At 37.9% G+C, this 23,018-nt stretch overlaps 1 protein-coding gene across 1 annotated transcript in view; it reads right to left on the reverse strand.

The window, feature by feature from the left end:
• LOC118360637 (AMP deaminase 2-like) overlaps positions 1-23,018 on the reverse strand; it is a 53,166-nt gene that overhangs the window by 22,334 nt on the left and 7,814 nt on the right. The window contains exons 2-10 of the mRNA XM_035739892.2: positions 13,401-13,525; positions 13,112-13,242; positions 12,384-12,452; positions 11,776-11,887; positions 11,371-11,557; positions 8,188-8,335; positions 7,421-7,510; positions 6,455-6,584; positions 5,749-5,943 (exon numbers count right to left, since the gene is read on the reverse strand). Of these exons, the coding sequence (XP_035595785.2) occupies positions 5,749-5,943; positions 6,455-6,584; positions 7,421-7,510; positions 8,188-8,335; positions 11,371-11,557; positions 11,776-11,887; positions 12,384-12,452; positions 13,112-13,242; positions 13,401-13,525 (1,187 nt within the window). The remainder of the gene's footprint in view (positions 1-5,748; positions 5,944-6,454; positions 6,585-7,420; positions 7,511-8,187; positions 8,336-11,370; positions 11,558-11,775; positions 11,888-12,383; positions 12,453-13,111; positions 13,243-13,400; positions 13,526-23,018) is intronic.

The raw sequence follows: 23,018 nt of genomic DNA on the forward strand, positions 1-23,018 counted from the left end.
GTATGATACCTACTACTAGTCTAGTTTATATTATATATATATGATACCAACTACTAGTTTATATTATATATATATGATACCTACTACTAGTCTAGTTTATATTATATATGTATGATACCTACTACTAGTCTAGTTTATATTATATATGTATGATACCTACTACTAGTCTAGTTTATATTATATATGTATGATACCTACTACTAGTCTAGTTTATATTATATATGTATGATACCTACTACTAGTTTATATTATATATGTATGATACCTACTACTAGTCTAGTTTATATTATATATGTATGATACCTACTACTAGTCTAGTTTATATTATATATGTATGATACCTACTACTAGTCTATATTATATATGTATGATACCTACTACTAGTCTAGTTTATATTATATATGTATGATACCTACTACTAGTTTATATTATATATGTATGATACCTACTACTAGTCTAGTTTATATTATATATGTATGATACCTACTACTAGTCTATATTATATATGTATGATACCTACTACTAGTCTATATTATATATGTATGATACCTACTACTAGTCTATATTATATATGTATGATACCTACTACTAGTCTATATTATATATGTATGATACCTACTACTAGTCTATTTTATATTATATACGTATGATACCTACTACTAGTCTAGTTTATATTATATATGTATGATACCTACTACTAGTCTATTTTATATTATATATGTATGATACCTACTACTAGTCTATATTATATATGTATGATACCTACTACTAGTCTATTTTATATTATATACGTATGATACCTACTACTAGTCTAGTTTATATTATATATGTATGATACCTACTACTAGTCTATATTATATACGTATGATACCTACTACTAGTCTAGTTTATATTATATATGTATGATACCTACTACTAGTCTATTTTATATTATATACGTATGATACCTACTACTAGTCTAGTTTATATTATATATGTATGATACCTACTACTAGTCTATTTTATATTATATATGTATGATACCTACTACTAGTCTATTTTATATTATATATGTATGATACCTACTACTAGTATAGTTTATATTATATATGTATGATACCTACTACTAGTTTATATTATATATGTATGATACCTACTACTAGTCTAGTTTATATTATATATGTATGATACCTACTACTAGTCTAGTTTATATTATATATGTATGATACCTACTACTAGTCTAGTTTATATTATATACGTATGATACCTACTACTAGTATAGTTTATATTATATATGTATGATACCTACTACTAGTATAGTTTATATTATATATGTATGATACCTACTACTAGTCTAGTTTATATTATATATGTATGATACCTACTACTAGTTTATATTATATATGTATGATACCTACTACTAGTTTATATTATATATGTATGATACCTATTACTAGTCTATTTTATATTATATATGTATGATACCTACTACTAGTTTATATTATATATGTATGATACCTACTACTAGTATAGTTTATATTATATATGTATGATACCTACTACTAGTCTAGTTTATATTATATATGTATGATACCTACTACTAGTCTAGTTTATATTATATATGTATGATACCTACTACTAGTATAGTTTATATTATATATGTATGATACCTACTACTGGTCTAGTTTATATTATATATGTATGATACCTACTACTAGTATAGTTTATATTATATATGTATGATACCTACTACTAGTATAGTTTATATTATATATGTATGATACCTACTACTAGTATAGTTTATATTATATATGTATGATACCTACTACTAGTCTATTTTATATTATATACGTATGATACCTACTACTAGTATAGTTTATATTATATATGTATGATACCTACTACTAGTCTAGTTTATATTATATATGTATGATACCTACTACTAGTTTATATTATATATGTATGATACCAACTACTAGTTTATATTATATATGTATGATACCTACTACTAGTCTAGTTTATATTATATATGTATGATACCTACTACTAGTTTATATTATATATGTATGATACCTACTACTAGTCTAGTTTATATTATATATGTATGATACCTACTACTAGTCTAGTTTATATTATATATGTATGATACCTACTACTAGTTTATATTATATATGTATGATACCTACTACTAGTCTAGTTTATATTATATATGTATGATACCTACTACTAGTCTAGTTTATATTATATATGTATGATACCTACTACTAGTCTATATTATATATGTATGATACCTACTACTAGTTTATATTATATATGTATGATACCTACTACTAGTCTAGTTTATATTATATATGTATGATACCTACTACTAGTCTAGTTTATATTATATATGTATGATACCTACTACTAGTCTAGTTTATATTATATATGTATGATACCTACTACTAGTTTATATTATATATGTATGATACCTACTACTAGTCTATTTTATATTATATATGTATGATACCTACTACTAGTATAGTTTATATTATATATGTATGATACCAACTACTAGTTTATATTATATATGTATATGATACCTACTACTAGTCTAGTTTATATTATATATGTATGATACCTACTACTAGTTTATATTATATATGTATGATACCTACTACTAGTCTAGTTTATATTATATATGTATGATACCTACTACTAGTCTAGTTTATATTATATATGTATGATACCTACTACTAGTCTAGTTTATATTATATATGTATGATACCTACTACTAGTCTAGTTTATATTATATATGTATGATACCTACTACTAGTCTAGTTTATATTATATATGTATGATACCTACTACTAGTCTAGTTTATATATGTATGATACCTACTACTAGTTTATATTATATATGTATGATACCTACTACTAGTTTATATTATATATGTATGATACCTACTACTAGTCTAGTTTATATTATATATGTATGATACCTACTACTAGTCTAGTTTATATTATATATGTATGATACCTACTACTAGTCTAGTTTATATTATATATGTATGATACCTACTACTAGTCTAGTTTATATTATATATGTATGATACCTACTACTAGTCTAGTTTATATTATATATGTATGATACCTACTACTAGTCTAGTTTATATTATATATGTATGATACCTACTACTAGTATAGTTTATATTATATATGTATGATACCTACTACTAGTTTATATTATATATGTATGATACCTACTACTAGTCTAGTTTATATTATATATGTATGATACCTACTACTAGTCTAGTTTATATTATATATGTATGATACCTACTACTAGTCTAGTTTATATTATATACGTATGATACCTACTACTAGTATAGTTTATATTATATATGTATGATACCTACTACTAGTATAGTTTATATTATATATGTATGATACCTACTACTAGTCTAGTTTATATTATATATGTATGATACCTACTACTAGTTTATATTATATATGTATGATACCTACTACTAGTTTATATTATATATGTATGATACCTATTACTAGTCTATTTTATATTATATATGTATGATACCTACTACTAGTTTATATTATATATGTATGATACCTACTACTAGTCTAGTTTATATTATATATGTATGATACCTACTACTAGTATAGTTTATATTATATATGTATGATACCTACTACTGGTCTAGTTTATATTATATATGTATGATACCTACTACTAGTATAGTTTATATTATATATGTATGATACCTACTACTAGTATAGTTTATATTATATATGTATGATACCTACTACTAGTCTAGTTTATATTATATATGTATGATACCTACTACTAGTTTATATTATATATGTATGATACCTACTACTAGTTTATATTATATATGTATGATACCTATTACTAGTCTATTTTATATTATATATGTATGATACCTACTACTAGTTTATATTATATATGTATGATACCTACTACTAGTATAGTTTATATTATATATGTATGATACCTACTACTAGTCTAGTTTATATTATATATGTATGATACCTACTACTAGTCTAGTTTATATTATATATGTATGATACCTACTACTAGTATAGTTTATATTATATATGTATGATACCTACTACTGGTCTAGTTTATATTATATATGTATGATACCTACTACTAGTATAGTTTATATTATATATGTATGATACCTACTACTAGTATAGTTTATATTATATATGTATGATACCTACTACTAGTCTAGTTTATATTATATATGTATGATACCTACTACTAGTCTAGTTTATATTATATATGTATGATACCTACTACTAGTCTAGTTTATATTATATATGTATGATACCTACTACTAGTTTATATTATATATGTATGATACCTACTACTAGTTTATATTATATATGTATGATACCTACTACTAGTCTAGTTTATATTATATATGTATGATACCTACTACTAGTTTATATTATATATGTATGATACCTACTACTAGTCTAGTTTATATTATATATGTATGATACCTACTACTAGTCTAGTTTATATTATATATGTATGATACCTACTACTAGTTTATATTATATATGTATGATACCTACTACTAGTTTATATTATATATGTATGATACCTACTACTAGTTTATATTATATATGTATGATACCTACTACTAGTTTATATTATATATGTATGATACCTACTACTAGTCTAGTTTATATTATATATGTATGATACCTACTACTAGTCTATATTATATATGTATGATACCTACTACTAGTTTATATTATATATGTATGATACCTACTACTAGTCTATTTTATATTATATATGTATGATACCTACTACTAGTCTAGTTTATATTATATATGTATGATACCTACTACTAGTCTAGTTTATATTATATATGTATGATACCTACTACTAGTTTATATTATATATGTATGATACCTACTACTAGTTTATATTATATATGTATGATACCTACTACTAGTCTATATTATATATGTATGATACCTACTACTAGTTTATATTATATATGTATGATACCTACTACTAGTCTAGTTTATATTATATATGTATGATACCTACTACTAGTTTATATTATATATGTATGATACCTACTACTAGTCTAGTTTATATTATATATGTATGATACCTACTACTAGTCTAGTTTATATTATATATGTATGATACCTACTACTAGTCTAGTTTATATTATATATGTATGATACCTACTACTAGTCTAGTTTATATTATATATGTATGATACCTACTACTAGTCTAGTTTATATTATATATGTATGATACCTACTACTAGTCTATATTATATATGTATGATACCTACTACTAGTTTATATTATATATGTATGATACCTACTACTAGTTTATATTATATATGTATGATTCCTACTACTAGTTTATATTATATATGTATGATACCTACTACTAGTAAATGATCCTAACCTTTGTTGTTAGTTCCCCTAACTGCCATCGTAAATTTCCCGTAGTTCTCCTTTGTTGTTATAGTGCAACAAGCAACCTGGTCTTAGAAAAAGACGTATAGGACTGTACATCCTCCAAGATGTATGATAAGTACGACCGGGTACGAATACACACCCAGTAATTGGTGTGACACTGTACAACCACAATTCCATTCATAATGCAACCTAATGTAACATTATATATCATACTAAATGAAGTCCATCTATTTACGTACATAATAATACGAATTACCCAGAGACCATGATGCCCTCACCCACCACCACTTACAGCATGCATATCCAGTGTGTCCACACTCAGGTCGAAGGCTGTGAGGTTCATGGTTTCGAACACCTCCATGAGCGTCTGTCCCTTGCCTCTCTCCACATGGACAATCTCCCCTGGATACTTCTTCATGGCCCTCTTGATAAACCTCAGCAGGTGTTTCTGGTTCATACAGGATGCGGCGTGGATATGGGTATCCACCTGGGTTTACAAGGAATCACAGACATAGAAGATGGATTAGGGCACTTTATCATGATGCAACCAGAGGATGGGCGTGGTTACAGTCAAGGTATCTTCCTTCCTGCTCTGAGGAGAGTGGTTACATTCAAGGTATCTTCCTTCCTGCTCTGAGGAGAGTGGTTACATTCAAGGTATCTTCCTTCCTGCTCTGAGGAGAGTGGTTCCATTCAAGGTTTCTTCTTTCCTGCTCTGAGGAGAGTCGTTCCATTCAACGTTTAGGGTTAGGTTTAGAGTTAAGAGGGACCTTGCATACATTTGGAGAAGTCTCTTTGATAAACTTATGTTGTAGACTTCTTGGTGTTACAGGTTTAGGGTTAGACTTAGGGTTAAGTTTAGGGTTAGACTTAGGGTTAAGTTTAAGTTTAGACTTAGGGTTAAGTTTAGGGTTAGATTAGGGTTACATTTAGGGTTAAGTTTAGGGTTAGACTTAGGGTTAAGTTTAGGGTTAGACTTAGGGTTACGTGGGACTTACCTTGCGTATGTTGTAGAAGTCTCTATGAGGGACTTTCTTCTGAGCTGCCAGCTCCTTCATCTCATTCAGCAAGATGTGCATCTGGAACTTAGAACTCAGGTACTGTAACCGACGGTAACAGAACGACTTCCTGTGGTAGTGAATAAGCACATTGTGTCAAATAAAATCATGGCCTTTAGGTCCATAAAAAAATCTCTATACACTTTACAGTGAAACAATACATGATGAATACTTTTACAGTGAAACAATACACGACCAATACTTTACAGTGGAACAATACATGACCAATACTTTACAGTGGAACAATACATGACCAATACTTTACAGTGGAACAATACATGACCAATACTTTACAGTGGAATAATACATGACCAATACTTTACAGTGGAACAATACATGACCAATACTTTACAGTGGAACAATACATGACCAATACTTTACAGTGGAATAATACATGACCAATACTTTACAGTGGAACAATACACGACCAATACTTTACAGTGGAACAATACATGACCAATACTTTACAGTGGAACAATACATGACCAATACTTTACAGTGGAACAATACACGACCAATACTTTACAGTGGAACAATACACAACCAATACTTTACAGTGGAACAATACATGACCAATACTTTACAGTGGAACAATACATGACCAATACTTTACAGTGGAATAATACATGACCAATACTTTACAGTGGAACAATACATGACCAATAAACACCAGGGTAGTGGGTTCGATCCCGGGACCACCCATACGTAGAATGTATGCACACATGACTGTAAGTCGCTTTGGATAAAAGCGTCAGCTAAATGGCATATATTATTATTATTATATTAACAACACTTTACTGTGACACATTAAAGACAAACATCAAACAAAGAATAAAAGTGTACAAGAGAACAAAACACTGTACATAAGTAAATCAATAAAAGAGTCTGTCTGTGTACAGTACTCACACAGGTCCGTTGATGATGAGAGCCATCATGACGTTCATGTCATTGATGTAGTCCTGTAGGTCTGGATAAGGAAGCTCCAACTCTGTGCTCCTGACATCACAGTGCATGTTTTAAAAGGGACATTATAAGATGATCTACTGTACATGCCATGGGTCAATTCCAAGAATTCAATTCCCAAATCATTATTATTTCCAACAATTTGACAAATTCCACTTTGAATTTAGTTCCCAGAGGCTTTCCGGCTGATCATGTCACTGTTCAGATAGCCTAGCTATACTGGAAATAAAGGAATACAGGTTGAAAGGATTCAAAACAAATCCTACAGTCAATTTTGTATGCTATGTGCATTAAAGCCATTAACTGGGAAATACCATATATTCCAATTAAATTAAATTCCAAAGATTAAAATGTGTTTACAATTTCAATTAAATTCCAAAGATTAAAATGTGTTTACAATTTCAATTAAATTCCAAAGATTAAAATGTGTTTACAATTTCAATTAAATTCCAATTCAAAAAGTTAAAACAAAAAGTTAAATAAACATTTAATTCAATGTAAATTCTCCGATTCATATGTGAATTCAATAATCAAATTATTATTCATTATTATTCATAAAAAAATAAAAATCGGCCTTGCTACATGCTGATGACAAGTTTTATAACGTATTACAGCAGAATATAATTATTTACACCTGCAGGTTTTAAGTGAAGTGTTACCAAAGCAATTCAAGTGGGAGAAAGATTTAATGGAAGAAACCAATGTCTCACTTCTCCATTGTGTCCTTATTAGTGTAGATGTGGACGACACCGTTTACCATCTTGCAGCCATAGCCTATATCAGGAGGCATACAGGCAGGTTCCTGGTTCTCGTAAGGGTGAGTGGTGGAGACGGGAGGATGGACCGTCTGGTCTAAATCTAGAATACAATAGAGTACAATAGAATAGAATAAAAAAATAATAGAATTCAATAGAATAGAATCAATTAGAATATAATTAAATAGAAAATAATCAAATAGAATAGAGTGCAATAGAATAGAATCAAATATAATATAATTGAATAGAATCAAATAGAACAGAGTACAATAGAATAGAATCAAAAATAATATAGTACAATAGAATAGAATCAAAAATAATATAGTACAATAGAATAGAATCAAATCAAATTTAATTAAATAGAACAGAATCAAAAAGAAAATAATTAAGTAGAAAATAATCAAATAGAATACAGTAGAATAGAATAGAATAAAATAGAATATAGTACAAAATAATAGAATCAAATAGAATAGAGTACAATAGAATACAATCAAATAGAATCTAATTAAAAAGAAAATAATCAAATAGAATAGAGTACAATATAATATAATCAAATAGAATATAGTTAAATAGAATAGAATCAAATAGAATAGAGTAGAGTAGAAAGAATATACTGAACAAAAATATACAGTTGAAGTCAGAAGTACATACAACTTTGGAAGTATGCTTGGAGTCATTGTTCATTTGGAAGACCCATTTGCGACCAAGCTTTAACTTCGTGACTGATGTCTTGAGATATTGCTTCAATATATCCACATCATTTTCCTACCTCATGCTGCCATTTATTTTGTGAAGTGCAACAGTTACTTCTTGACATGTCTTGAGATGTTTCTTCAATATAGCCACAACATTATCTTTCTTCATGATGCCATCTATTTTGTGAAGTGCACCAGTCCCTCCTGCAGCAAAGCACCCCCACAACATGATGCTGTCACCCCCGTGCTTGACAGTTGGGATGGTGTTCTTCGGCTTGCAAGCCTCCCCCTTTTTCCTCCAAACATAACGATGGTCACTATGGCCAAACAGTTCTATTTTTGTTTCATCAGACCAGAGGACATGTCTCCCAAAAGTACGATCTCTGTCCCCATGTGCAGTTGCAAACCGTATTCTGTTTTATTTAGGCCGTTTTTGGTGCAGTGGCTTCTTCCTTGCTGAGCGGCCTTTCAGGTTATGTCGATATAGGACTCGTTCTACTGTGGATATAGATACTTTTGTACCTGTGTCCTCCAGCATCTTCATAAGGTCCTTTGCTGTTGTTCTGGGATTGATTTGCACTTTTCGCAACATAGTACGTTCATCTCTAGGTGACAGAACGCGTCTCCTTCCTGAGCGGGATGACGGCTGCGTGGTCCTATGGTGTTTATACTTGCGTACTATTGTTTGTACAGGTGAACGTGGTACCTTCAGCCGTTTGGAAATTGCTCCCAAGGATGAACCAGACTGAGGTCTTGGCTGATTTCTTTAGAATTTCCCATGATGTGAAGCAAAGAGGCAGTGAGTTTGAAGGTAGGCTTTGAAATACATCCACAGGTACACCTCCAATTGACTCAAATAATGTCAATTAGCCTATCAGAAGCTTCCAAAGCCATGATATAATTTTCTGGAATTTTCCAAGCTGTTTAAAGGCACAGTTAACTTAGTATATGTAAACTTCTGTCCCACTGGAATTGTGATACAGTGAATTACAAGTGAAATAATCTGTCTGTAAACAAAGTAGATGTCCTAATCGACTTGCGAAATTTTTGGAGTGGTTGAAAAACTAGTTTTAATGACTCCAACCTAAATTTATGTAAACTTCCGATTTCAACTGTAAAATGCAATATGCAACAATTTCAAAGGTTTTACTGGGTTACAGTTCATAGAAGGAAATCAATTTAAATAAATTCATTAGGACCTAATGTATGGATTTCACATGACTGGGCAGGTGGCCATAAGCTCTCCCAATTGGGAGGCAGGTCCACCCACTGGTGAGCCAGGATCAGCCAATTATAATTTGTTTCCCCCCCACAAAAGGGCTTTATTACAGACAGAAATACCGCTCAGCAATACTCCCCCTTCCCCCGCCTCAGATGATCCCACAGGTGAAGAAGCCGGATGTGGAGGTCCTGGGCTGGCATGGTTACACGTGGTCTGCGGTTGTGATGCCTGTTGGATGTACTGCCAAATTCTCTAAAATGACGTTGGAGGCGGCTTATGGTAGAGAAATGAACATTACATTCTCTGGCAAAAGCTCTGTTGGACATTCCTGCAGTCAGCATGCCAATTGCACGCTCCCTCAAAATTTGAGACACCTGTGGCATTGTGTTGTGTGACAAAACTGTACATTTTAGAGTGGCCTTTTAATGGCCCCAGCACAAGGTGCACCTGTGCAATGATCATGTTGTTTAATCATCTTCTTGATATGCCACACCTGTCAGGTGAATTTAATATCTTGGCAAAGGTGAAACGCTCACTAATAGGGATGTAAACAAATTTGTGCACAACATTTTAGAGAAATCTTCTTTTTTTTTGTGCGTATGGAACATTTCTTGGATCTTTTATTTCAGCTCATGAAAACATGGGACCAACACTTTACATGTTGCGTATATATATATTTTAGTTCAGTATATAATATAATTAAAGTTATTAGTCCGTCAGACACAGAACTTCTTCTTCTTGCTGTGGTTCTAATCCCTGCAGATGGGTTGGAATGCCATCGCCATGCTGATGTCCACACTGTATGTCAATGGGGATAATTCTCCCACTGGTCTGTACACTGTGTGACAGTCTGTGCTGCTAGGTGGTAGAGCAGATGGAGTGTGAAAATTACTTTGATTGATGATTATGAAACTGCTAGTCCTGAAGAGGCAAAATCATTGGCTGAGAGCCATTTGAAGTTGTGCTAACAGCAGATTAAACTTTGACAGTGTGTGGTTTCAAATGTTGAATTTCAATGATGAAAATTCTCCCAGTTTGCACACAGTCTGCGCTAGGTGTTGTGAGCGTGACTGTGTGCCTGTCTGTCTGCCTGTGTTACTCTGCGTGCCTGTCTGCCTGTCTGTCTGTGTTTCCCTGTGTGTCTGTCCGCCTGTCCGCCTGTCCGCCTGTCCGTCTGTCCGTCTGTCTGTCTGTCTGTGTTTCTCTGTCTGTCTTCTCTACCTGCAGTAACAGAGGTCTCCGGGATCTCCTCGTATATGCCCATATCTAGAGGTCTGTCACTGAGCTCCTCCAGGTATCTGGCTGTTGTCCGACAGAAGCTCTGCATGGACAGGCCGATGTACTTCTCCCTGATGAACAAGGCCTTCACTACACACTTAGCAGCATCCAGCAGGTCTGTGAAGGGAACCTGGAGAGAGGGGGCGGGGAGAGAGGGCACAGGTTAGCCATTGTACCTTATAATACTTTATTTTACATTGTAATTTTTCAATCATCTTTTTCCTTTTCAACCCACACCCATGAGCTGCCACTGGAACAGTTTTTAGAGGTTAGCTAAGTGCCTTGCTCAAAGGCCCTACGGCAGGATATGGTATGGAGGGTTTTTTGGGGGATATTTCTGTGACCTACCCCACATTTCTCCTCTCCAGAGATGGTGACCCGCTGGTACTCCTTCTCTCCTTCCCGTTCTTTCTCCTTGGGGTACAGGTCCATGAATGCCTGGCTCTGCTCCTTCAGGTATCTAACACAAGACGATAGGCCAGGTGTATTCAAATGTTACCCCACGAGGTCTGGAGCCCACTGCATTTTTATTCTACCTGATAATTAATTGCGCCCACCTGGTGTCCCAGGTCTAAATCATTCCCTGATTAGAGGGCTAGAATGCAAAAAAAAAAACTGTGGACTGTCTCCGAGGACCAGAGTTGAATATGAAGGTGATAGGGGAAGAGAAACGGTTCATAGACAAGACTGTGTTAGCCAGCGGAGCTAAAGCCTAGACTGCTAAACTGTATGAGAGATAAACTATATGTGACCGACCAGGGTACTCTGCATGCCACAAGACTCTGTTAGCCTGCTGAGCTAAAGCCAATGCATTGGCTAGCAGAGCTAATGTGAGTCTCCGTACTGTATTCACTCTAGGTCAGTAACTAGAGGAGCTAATGTGAGTCTCCTTACTGTTGTACTCACTCTAGGTCAGTAGCTAAAGGAGCTAATGTGAGTATCCTTACTGTACTCACTCTAGGTCAGTAGCGCTGTCAGTCTTCATTAACTCCTGTTTGGCTCGCAGAAGGATATTTGGCTCAAACCTGTAGAAGACATAATGAAAAGCTTTTTTAGAGACTTCAACATGATCCCTTTGGGATCCATGATGACTTGTTGCTGACTACTAATTCTCTCTCTCCTTTCTCTCTCTCTCTCTCTTCTCTCCCTCTCCCTCCCTTCCTCTCTGTCTCTCTCCCTCCCCCGCCCTTCCTCTCTGTCTCCCTCCCTCTCCCGCCCTTCCTCTCTGTCTCCCTCCCTCCCTCTCCCGCCCTTCCTCTCTGTCTCCCTCCCTCCCCGCCCTTCCTCTCTGTCTCCCTCCCTCCCCCAACCCCTTCCTCCCTGTCTCCCTCCCTCCCTCCCTCCCTCCCTCCCTCCCTCCCTCCCTCCCTCCCTCCCCCCAACCTTCCTTCCTCCCTCCCTCCCCCAACCTTCCTCCCTCCCTCCCTCCCCCAACCCCTCCCTCCCTCCCTCCCTCCCTCCCTCCCTCCCTCCCTCCCTCCCTCCCTCCCTCCCTCCCCCTCCCTCCCTCCCTCCCTCAACCTTCCCTCCTGTCTCCATCCATCCCCTCCTCTCCCATCCCTCCCTCTCCTCCCATCCCTCCCCCCCCTCCCTCCCTCCCTCCCTCCCTCCCTCCCTCAACCTTCCTCTCTGTCTCCATCCCTCCCCCGCCCTTCCTCTCTGTCTCCCTCCCTCCCTCTCTTACTTGACATCCTGGCTGATCTGTCTCTCTAGTCGTTGTCGTCTCTCCTCCAGCTGTTCTATGGGACTGTCCTCAGGGAACTCATAAGGGGCGCTGAGCATATCACACTCTGCTAAGCTGCGGGAGAACAGCTCCTACATGGAGAACAGAGAGAGTAGCTTGTTTAGAGCTTGTTTGGAAATAAGTTACATTTTTGTTATTAACGATTTTCAATCGTTAATGTGGCTGGAATTGTGTGGCTGGAATTGTATTGTTAAATGATCACAAATTCCATTCTTTCCATCTCACTTACCTCAGCAATTTCCTTGTACTTGCCGTCCATGGAGGTGCGTAGGTCAATTGTTTGTTTCAGCACCACGGGGATCCCTGGCAAAGAATGCTGGGAAGTCAGGAAGTGGCGGGCACCTCGGCGGTCAACTAGAGAAAGAGAGAGAGAGAGGAAGGAGAGACAGGAAGGAGAGAGAGATGGAAAGAAGAAAGAAAGAAAGAAAGAAAGAAAGGAAGGAAGGAAGGAAGGAAGGAAAGAAAGAAAGGACAGAGAGAGATAGAGAGTGATAAAGGGAGAGAGAGATAGAGAGTGATAAAGAGAGAGAGGAAGGAGATAGAGCGAGAGAGATTGTGATGCCGATCTGCACCGTGCCAAATCAGATGTTTCCAAGATCAGGTTTCTTTCCCCTTTTTACTAAGCTTAGCCTACTCCACAGTTCATAAACCCGGAAGGCACAGAAGCCACATACGCGTGTTACTCTCAGCCTGACGACGGTCAGGACAATATACAGAGCAGAGCCAAAACAGTAACCCAGCCCAGTGCTGGAGGTCTGAACTCAGCCACTGTTTCTGCCTCCAGACACAATGGACCATTCAGGTGGAGCCTGAATCCCATCAACAATACACTGGTCTTGTTGCCAGCACAGGATTTAATGTCTCCATGTTGATTGAGCAAATGCAGTCGCAAGAAAAACAATAACATTCTAACTACAGTTACAAGACCTGGGCCAAGGGTCAAGGGGCTCATTGAACAGTACAAGCTGTTCAAGTATGGAAAGATATCCGATGTAGGAACATGTGAATACAACATGGTTGAAAACAGTTCAGACATCCAGACTGCCAGACAGCCCAACAGACAGCCAGACAGACAGCCCGACAGACAGCCAGACAGACAGCCAGACAGACAGCCCGACAGACAGCCAGACAGACAGCCAGACAGACAGCCAGACAGACAGCCAGACAGCCAGCCAGACAGACAGCCAGACAGACAGCCAGACAGATGGATATGGTATTTACAATGACAGCCTACCGAGGAACAGTGGGTTAACAGCCTTGTTCAGGGGCAGAACGACAGATACCGTGGGACTCGAGATCTATACCAAGGTGCGTTGAAACTGTTCTGGCTCGTGATGACCCCCAACGCCCTATTAAGACGCTTTATGTTGGTGTTTCCTTTATTTTGACAGTTACCTCTGCGTGTGTGTGGAGGGCAGTATGCTTCCAGTGGCAATAATAGCAGCGCTAAGACTTCTGGGCCTGTATGTATCGGATCCCCTAATGGCTGCTATATTTAGATAATCTAACGGTTACGTAACTCCCCATCCACACAATACACACCAAGGAGAAACTCATCCCCAGCAGGAACGTTTCACACAGTGCTACATTTTGTACTTGGCTCTACAGGGTAGCATCCATTATGGCTCTACAGGGACACAGTTGGAAGAGATACATGGTATCATGGCAATAATCTGTACGGATCATAGATTCTGCTTGTACTATATGGACCCTCAGCTAACCAAATCTCAGATTTACCAATAACTTAGATTTGACCCGGAAACACAACAATGCCCCTGCAAAATCATTGACTAGGACAATCAGTCAATCATGTCTCCAGTTAATACATAACATTGGTGCCCAGAATCATATCTTGAGTAGAGTGAGGAACATAACATTGGTGCCCAGAATCATATCTTGAGTAGAATGTGGAACATAACATTGGTGCCCAGAATCATATCTTGAGTAGAATGTGGAACATAACATTGGTGCCCAGAATCATATCTTGAGTAGAATGTGGAACATAACATTGGTGCCCAGAATCATATCTTGAGTAGAGTGAGGAACATAACATTGGTGCCCAGAATCATATATTGAGTAGAATGTGGAACATAACATTGGTGCCCAGAATCATATCTTGAGTAGAGTGAGGAACATAACATTGGTGCCCAGAATCATATCTTGAGTAGAGTGAGGAACATAACATTGGTGCCCAGAATCATATCTTGAGTAGAGTGTGGAACATAACATTGGTGCCCAGAATCATATCTTGAGTAGAATGTGGAACATAACATTGGTGCCCAGAATCATATATTGAGTAGAGTCTGGAACATAACATTGGTGCCCAGAATCATATCTTGCATTTTCAACTAGTCCATTTGGTAGATTAAAGTTCCACAGTCTGTCATGAGAGACTATGTGAATATAGTACAGAACATTTCTATATTATATATGAACACATGGTCACTTCTCCATTATTTTGTTGGATTCAATTGTAGGTGAGGCTTGACAAGGAGGTGTTATGGTATTCCTTTGATAATTGACTTCTCATCCAATGCATAATAACAACACAGAATTGTAACATAGTCGGTCCTGACCCTAACCTTCATTGGGCTCTTTTCCGCCGAACCAGGGATGTTCTCCGGTTCAAGCCAAACGCGACCTCTCTGTTCTATCTCACCCGAAACTCGTGTTGTTGTCGTCAACAGTCCTCAGGGAGGGATGACGATTAAATGAAAACCATCTGATACTAAGAACTGATACTAAAGGAGAGTAAAGGTCAAAAGTGAAGGGTCGTCACTTCCTGTTGTTAGGTTCTTATTATTTTAGAGTAAGTAACTCACGGACACTAGAGAACCTTTAACCAAGTTTAATTCTTCCCAAAGGTTCTGTACAGCTGTACCAAACCCTTATTACTCCCTTAAGGGGATGTGACCTCATCTCCTGACCTCAACCCCTCCTTCACCTAATCCACAGATGTCCATCTGTCTTTCGTGCATCAACACGGTTTTCTCCTCCCGTCCCCCAACACATTCCAAAGCCACTCTGTCTTTCTACAGATCTCACTCCTTAATATACGATGCGTCTGCTCTATCATGTCCTTAATATCTCAATGTTCAAAATATTGACACTGTGTAATCAACCTCCTCAAAGAGAGGGCTGACCTCTGAACTCGTTCACACTACTGGTTTCCTGTTTTTGAGTTTTAGACGTTCCCAACAACACTCAGATCGTTGTGTCAAGTCCAAACCTGTACAGCTGTGGCTCCGGTGTCTCAGCGGATTAGAGCGTGGAGCCGGAAACACCATGGGGTTGTGGGTATTCATCAACGAGTATGTTTCCATTGACCATCAGCAGTAATGATAGCAAAGAGATTACTGATGCCATAGACTTGTGCAGCTAAGACTACCACAATGCACCAGTTTCTACTCCGGGCGGGAGTATTATATTCCTACCGGAATATTACACAAGTCACTTTCTGGCGACAGGGTAGCAGAGAGAGAGAGAGAGAGAGAGAGAGAGAGAGAGAGAAGAGAGAGAAGAGAGAGAAGAGAGAGAAGAGAGAGAAGAGAGAGAAGAGAGAGAGAGAGAGAGAGAGAGAGAGAGAGAGAGAGAGAGAAGAGAGAGAGAGAGAAGAGAGAAGAGAGAAGAGAGAAGAGAGAGAGAGAAGAGAGAAGAGAGAAGAGAGAAGAGAGATAGTTAACCAGCAGGGAGAAGGTGTTTAATAGGGGAGGAGAGAAACAGATAGCTAGCGTTGTTTTGTTTGTATGGGATCAGGATATCGAAGCATTAGCTAGACTGGTCCAAGATCTGTTTGTGGTGTCTTAACACATCCATAGGAGCTGACTATAGAGCACAAACAGATCTGGGACCAGGCAAGGTGTTTAGAGGAGAGAGATCGCTATCTAGATAGCATTGTTTTGTTTGTCTGGTATCAGGGTAGTGATGCGTGCCTCTCTCCTCTCTGCCTGTTATATCCTGCAGCTGCGTGTACTGATGAGACACTAATCTGTGCCCTGACTTAACATGTCAAACACAGTTTCTCTCTCCAGATAGGCTCACACGAAGAGAGCGAGAGAGAGGGATGGTGGGAAGGAGAGAGAGAGAGAGCGAGATACACACTCAGACAAAACAAACACACACACACACAGACGTACTTCCCCTGTCCTCTTCATTCTCTGTCAAGTCATACATACACAGAACTGGTCCTGTAGATCCATCCACTCTCCCTCTGTCTCTCTTTCTGTCCCGGTGTCTGTGTATCTGTCTGCCCCCCACCCCTGTTTCTGCCTGGTTTGGCCCAGCTGTCTAGCAGTCTCTGCTGCTCTTCCTTTCTCATTTAAATGCCTGTGACATCGATCTGGACCATACCATGTGGTGTAGCGGGGAGCGGGGGGGGCAGGCTGGGAAAAAGGCTGGAGTCTCTGTTTCTCTCAAATCAACTCCCCTCTATCTCATCGTTTGCTGTCCCACATGTTTTAATTAGCTCAGGGGAAGGTTGAGGTAGCCTGTGTTCATTTGTGTGTGTGTGTGTGTGTGTGTGTGTGTGTGTGTGTGTGTGTGTGTGTGTGTGTGTGTGTGTGTGTGTGTGTGTGTGTGTGTGTGTGTGTGTGTATGAGACGTGCTTGCAGAGAGCCAGAGGTCATCCAAGAGATGGTTGCTTAATTTAAACCACGACATAACCACATCATAACCACGTCATAACCACATCATAACCACGCCATAACCACGCCATAACCACGTCATAACCATGCCATAACCACGTCATAACCACGCCATAACCACGTCATAACCACGCCATAACCACGCCATAACCACATCATAACCACGCCATAACCACGTCATAACCACGCCATAACCACGTCATAACCACGCCACCATAACCACACCATAACCACGCCATAACCACATCATAACCACGCCATAACCACGCCATAACCACGTCATAACCACGCCATAACCACATCAGAACCACATCAGAACCACATCAGAACCATGCCATAACCACGTCATAACCACATCATAACCACATCATAACCACGCCATAACCACGTCATAACCACGCCATAACCACGTCATAACCACGCCACCATAACCACACCATAACCACATCATAACCATGCCATAACCACGCCATAACCACATCAGAACCACATCAGAACCATGCCATAACCACGTCATAACCACATCATAACCACGTCATAACCACGCCATAACCACGTCATAACCACGCCATAACCACGCCATAACCACGTCATAACCACGCCATAACCACGTCATAACCACATCCTAACCACGCCATAACCACGTCATAACCACGCCATAACCACGCCATAACCACGTCATAACCACGCCATAACCACGCCATAACCACATCAGAACCATGCCATAACCACGTCATAACCACATCATAACCACGTCATAACCACGCCATAACCACGTCATAACCACGCCATAACCACACCATAACCACGTCATAACCACGTCATAACCACGCCATAACCACGTCATAACCATGCCATAACCACGCCGTAACCACGTCATAACCACACCATAACCACGTTATAACCACGCCATAACCACATCATAACCACACCATAACCACACCATAACCACGCCATAACCACGTCATAATATGTTGTAACAGCTGACATAGCTTGTCATAACCTGTCATAATATGGCCATAACACTGGCATGACCAATATATTTATCACCTGTTGTGATGGCTGGTTGTGACACCTACGTAAGACTGTCAAAACCCACATTTATCAAACGTGTTTTTCCCCCCAGCCAAGAAGTTCCCTTTCATTTTAAAGTTGTTTTATTTTATTTATTTTATTTTTTTAAAGTATTTTGTTGTTGTTTTAATGAATTATTCTACAGACAGGTTTACCAGCCACATTAGCAGCTAATTAGCGTTTAATTTAGGGTGATAAAGGGGAATATATTGATAGAAGTCACCTTGTCCCGTAGACATTTACGTGGTTATCAAACCGTCACGTCAGGGTAAAGCCTACACGAAGCACAAGCCTTATTTGAAGTGTTTCTAAAATCCCATATGGGAAAAAGGAATGGTGGAAAAAACCGATTGGAACCATTTCCCTGTTTGACCGCTAGGTTTTATGGGTATTATGACTCATACTGTGGTACTCTATGTTGGTCCGCTAATACAGGACTAGTATTATTATTTATTCATTTTAATCTGATTTTTCAGCACCCTCAGAACCCCTTACTTCCCGCGGCTATGAGGCTACATAGATGAGTGAAGGGTAAATACGTTTCCAACTGAATTCATTCAGACATTTGACAACGTCAGGAGAGACCAATGGTTCTTAGACAGCGGCTATTGTTGACCTTTTTAAAAGAGAGATATATATACAGTGGGGCAAAAAAGTATTTAGTCAGCCACCAATTGTGCAAGTTCTCCCACTTAAAAAGATGAGTGAGGCCTGTAATTTTCATCATAGGTACACTTCAACTATGATATATATATATATATATATATACACTGGTCATGTTAGTAATGACATGTGTTATAAAAGGTTGAACAGATCCTGATTTTATCTAACAGTAAATGTTCACAGAACAGACATCATGGCCCCTCAGGGCTTTTTATAAAGGTGGTGAAAAACTCCTCTGAAAGATGAGACTGATTCGGAGGCTGATCCAGTTTCAATAGCAGCCCCTGTCAGAAGAACAAAGCCAGAAGCTCTCTCAAGCATCAGAGGCAATCAGTTCTTAACAAGCATCCCAGCTGTGAGAGTTTATGGATGCTATCAAAAGGCACCCTATTCCCTACATAGTGCACTTCGTTTGTACCAGGGCCCATAGGGAGTAGTGCACTATATTGGACATAGGGTGCCATTTAGGGGATACACCATTGCTCAAGACAGTCAAAAAAAACCTCTAAAGATGATTTCATCTCAATGAGTCATGCTGGACTGTAGCGGCCTGAGCCCCAACCACCTAGAGGTTCGGCTCTCTTGGCGTAACAGCTAAGGTAAAATATATAGACACATTAATAATTTGGTAACATTTTACTCAATGTTGACAGGTGTAAGGCATTGTAATGCAGTTATAGGACTTGTTATCGTCATTTATAAAAATCCTTATATTGTCTTAGTGTAACAGTATATCTTTAGACCGGGCGCGAACCAGGGACCCTCTGCACACATCAACAACAGTCACCCACGAAGCATCGTTACCCCTCGCTCCACAAAAGCTGCGGCCCTTGCAGAGGAAGGGGAACTACTACTTCAAGGTCTCAGAGCAAGTGAAACGCTATTTAGCGCGCACCGCTAACTAAGCTAGCCGTTTCACATCCGTTACACTAGTACCATCTCATAATGATCCTACCCCTCTTGATGGTAAAACAGCTCTTTGTGGTATGAGTCCTGACTAACACTGTAATCATGTCTGACACTGTTCATGATGTGATCGGACTGCATGTGTGTCCATCACACTCCACCTATTGTCTACAAAGCTGTTAACAGAAGACTAACACTGTAATCATGTCTAACACTGCTCATGATGTGATCGGACTGCATTTGTGTCCATCACACTCCACCTATTGCCTACAAAGCTGTTAACAGTAGAATCCAATATGCATACCGTTACGCAGCACAGACAGTTGAAGTTGGAAGTTTACATACAGTGCCTTGCGAAAGTATTCGGCCCCCTTGAACTTTGCGACCTTTTGCCACATTTCAGGCTTCAAACATAAAGATATAAAACTGTATTTTTTTGTGAAGAATAAACAACAAGTGGGACACAATCATGAAGTGGAACGACATTTATTGGATATTTCAAACTTTTTTTAACAAATCAAAAACTGAAAAATTGGGCGGGATTCAACAGACCAAGCAATGTTTTACTACAATCCTCTAGTGTCCAGTGTTTTTTTCTCCCTCAGCCCGCAGTTTCTTGTTTTGTTGCTGAAAGAAGTGGAACTCTTAAGGTCGTCGGCTGCCATTCCTCATTCATGTCAAGGTACGATGAGTACTTAATATAATGTTTACATACCCTACATTATTTATCTCATATGTATACGTATATACTGTACTCTATATCATCTACTGCATCTTTATGTAATACATGTATCACTAGCCACTTTAAACTATGCCACTTTGTTTACATACTCATCTCATATGTATATACTGTACTCGATACCATCTACTGCATCTTGCCTATGCCGCTCTGTACCATCACTCATTCATATATCTTTATGTACATATTCTTTATCCCTTTACACTTGTGTGTATGAGGTAGTAGTTTTGGAATTGTTAGCTAGATTACTCGTTGGTTATTACTGCATTGTCGGAACTAGAAGCACAAGCATTTCGCTACGCTCGCATTAACATCTGCTAACCATGTGTATGTGACAAATAACATTTGATTGATTGATTGATTGAGTTGTGCTTTCTTTTATAGGTCTTTGGCCATCAATTTTGTACAGGACTGTCAGTTGACTAACTGTAGCCCTTCTGTTGCTCTGCACAATTCATATCAGCTTCCTATGTCCTCTTTTTTTTTTTAAAACCCAGCAGTTATTGACACACTCAAACCAGAATGCCTGGAACCTACTACTATACCCTGTTCAAAGGCACTTAAATATTTTGTCTTGCCCATTCACCCTCTGAATGGCACACAATGCATGTCTCAATTGTCTCAAGGCTTAAAAATCCTTCTTTAACCAGTCTCTTGACCTTCATCTACACTGATTGAAGTGGATTTAACAAGTGACATCAATAAGGGATCCATATTTTTCAACTGGATTCACCTGGTCAGTCTATGTCATGGAAAGAGCAGGTGTTCCTAATGTTTTGTACACTCAGTGTAGACTCCATTGAAAGTACGTACTAGTCCAGGACTAGGCTTGATCCATGTCTGGGAAACCAGCTCTAGATTATTTTTCAGAACAAAGTTTATTTTCAGATTGTGGACAGACATATAACCTAATTGCATTGTTCCTTTAAAAAAATGACTATATTTTGTAAATACAAAGGGAATAGTCCATATTTAACATAATACAGGTATGTACAGTGGCTTGCAAAAGTATTCACCCACCTTGACATTTTTCCTATTTTGTTGCCTTACAACCTGGAATTAAAATAGGTGTTTGTATCATTTGATTTACACAACATGCCTACCACTTTGAAGATGCAAAATTAGTTTTTTGTGAATCAAACAATAAATAAGACAAAACAACTGGAAACTTGAGTGTGCATAACTATTCACCCCCCCCCTCCCCCAAAGTCAACACTTTGTAGAGCCACCTTTTGCAGTAATTACAGCTGCAAGTCTCTTGGGGTATGTCTCCAAGCTTGGCACATCTAGCCACTGGGATTTTTTCCCATTCTTCAAGGCAAAACTGATCCAGCTCCTTCAAGTTGGATGGGATCTGCTGGTGTAAAGCAATCTTTAAGTCATACCACAGATTCTCAACTGGATTGAGGTCTGGGCTTTGACTAGGCCATTCCAAGACATCTAAATGTTTCCCCTTTAACCACTCAAGTGGTGATTTAGCAGTATGCTTAGGGTCATTGTCCTGCTGGAAGGTGAACCTCTGTCTCAGTCTCAAATCTCTGGAAGACTGAAGCAGGTTTCCCTCAATAATTTCCCCGTATTTAGCACCATCCATCATTCCGTCCATTCTGACCAGTTTCCAAGTCCCTGCCGATGAAAAACATCCCCACAGCATGACGCCGACATCACCATGCTTCACTGTGGCGATGGTGTTCTCGGGGTGATGAGAAGAGTTGGGTTTGCGCCAGACATAGCGTTTTCCTTGATGGGCAAAAAGCTCAATTTTAGTCTCATCTGACCAGAGTACCTTCTTCCATATGTTTGGGGAGTCTCCCACATGCCT

Source organism: Oncorhynchus keta, chromosome 28 (genome assembly GCF_023373465.1).
Source record: "Oncorhynchus keta strain PuntledgeMale-10-30-2019 chromosome 28, Oket_V2, whole genome shotgun sequence".
NCBI lineage: Eukaryota > Metazoa > Chordata > Actinopteri > Salmoniformes > Salmonidae > Oncorhynchus > Oncorhynchus keta.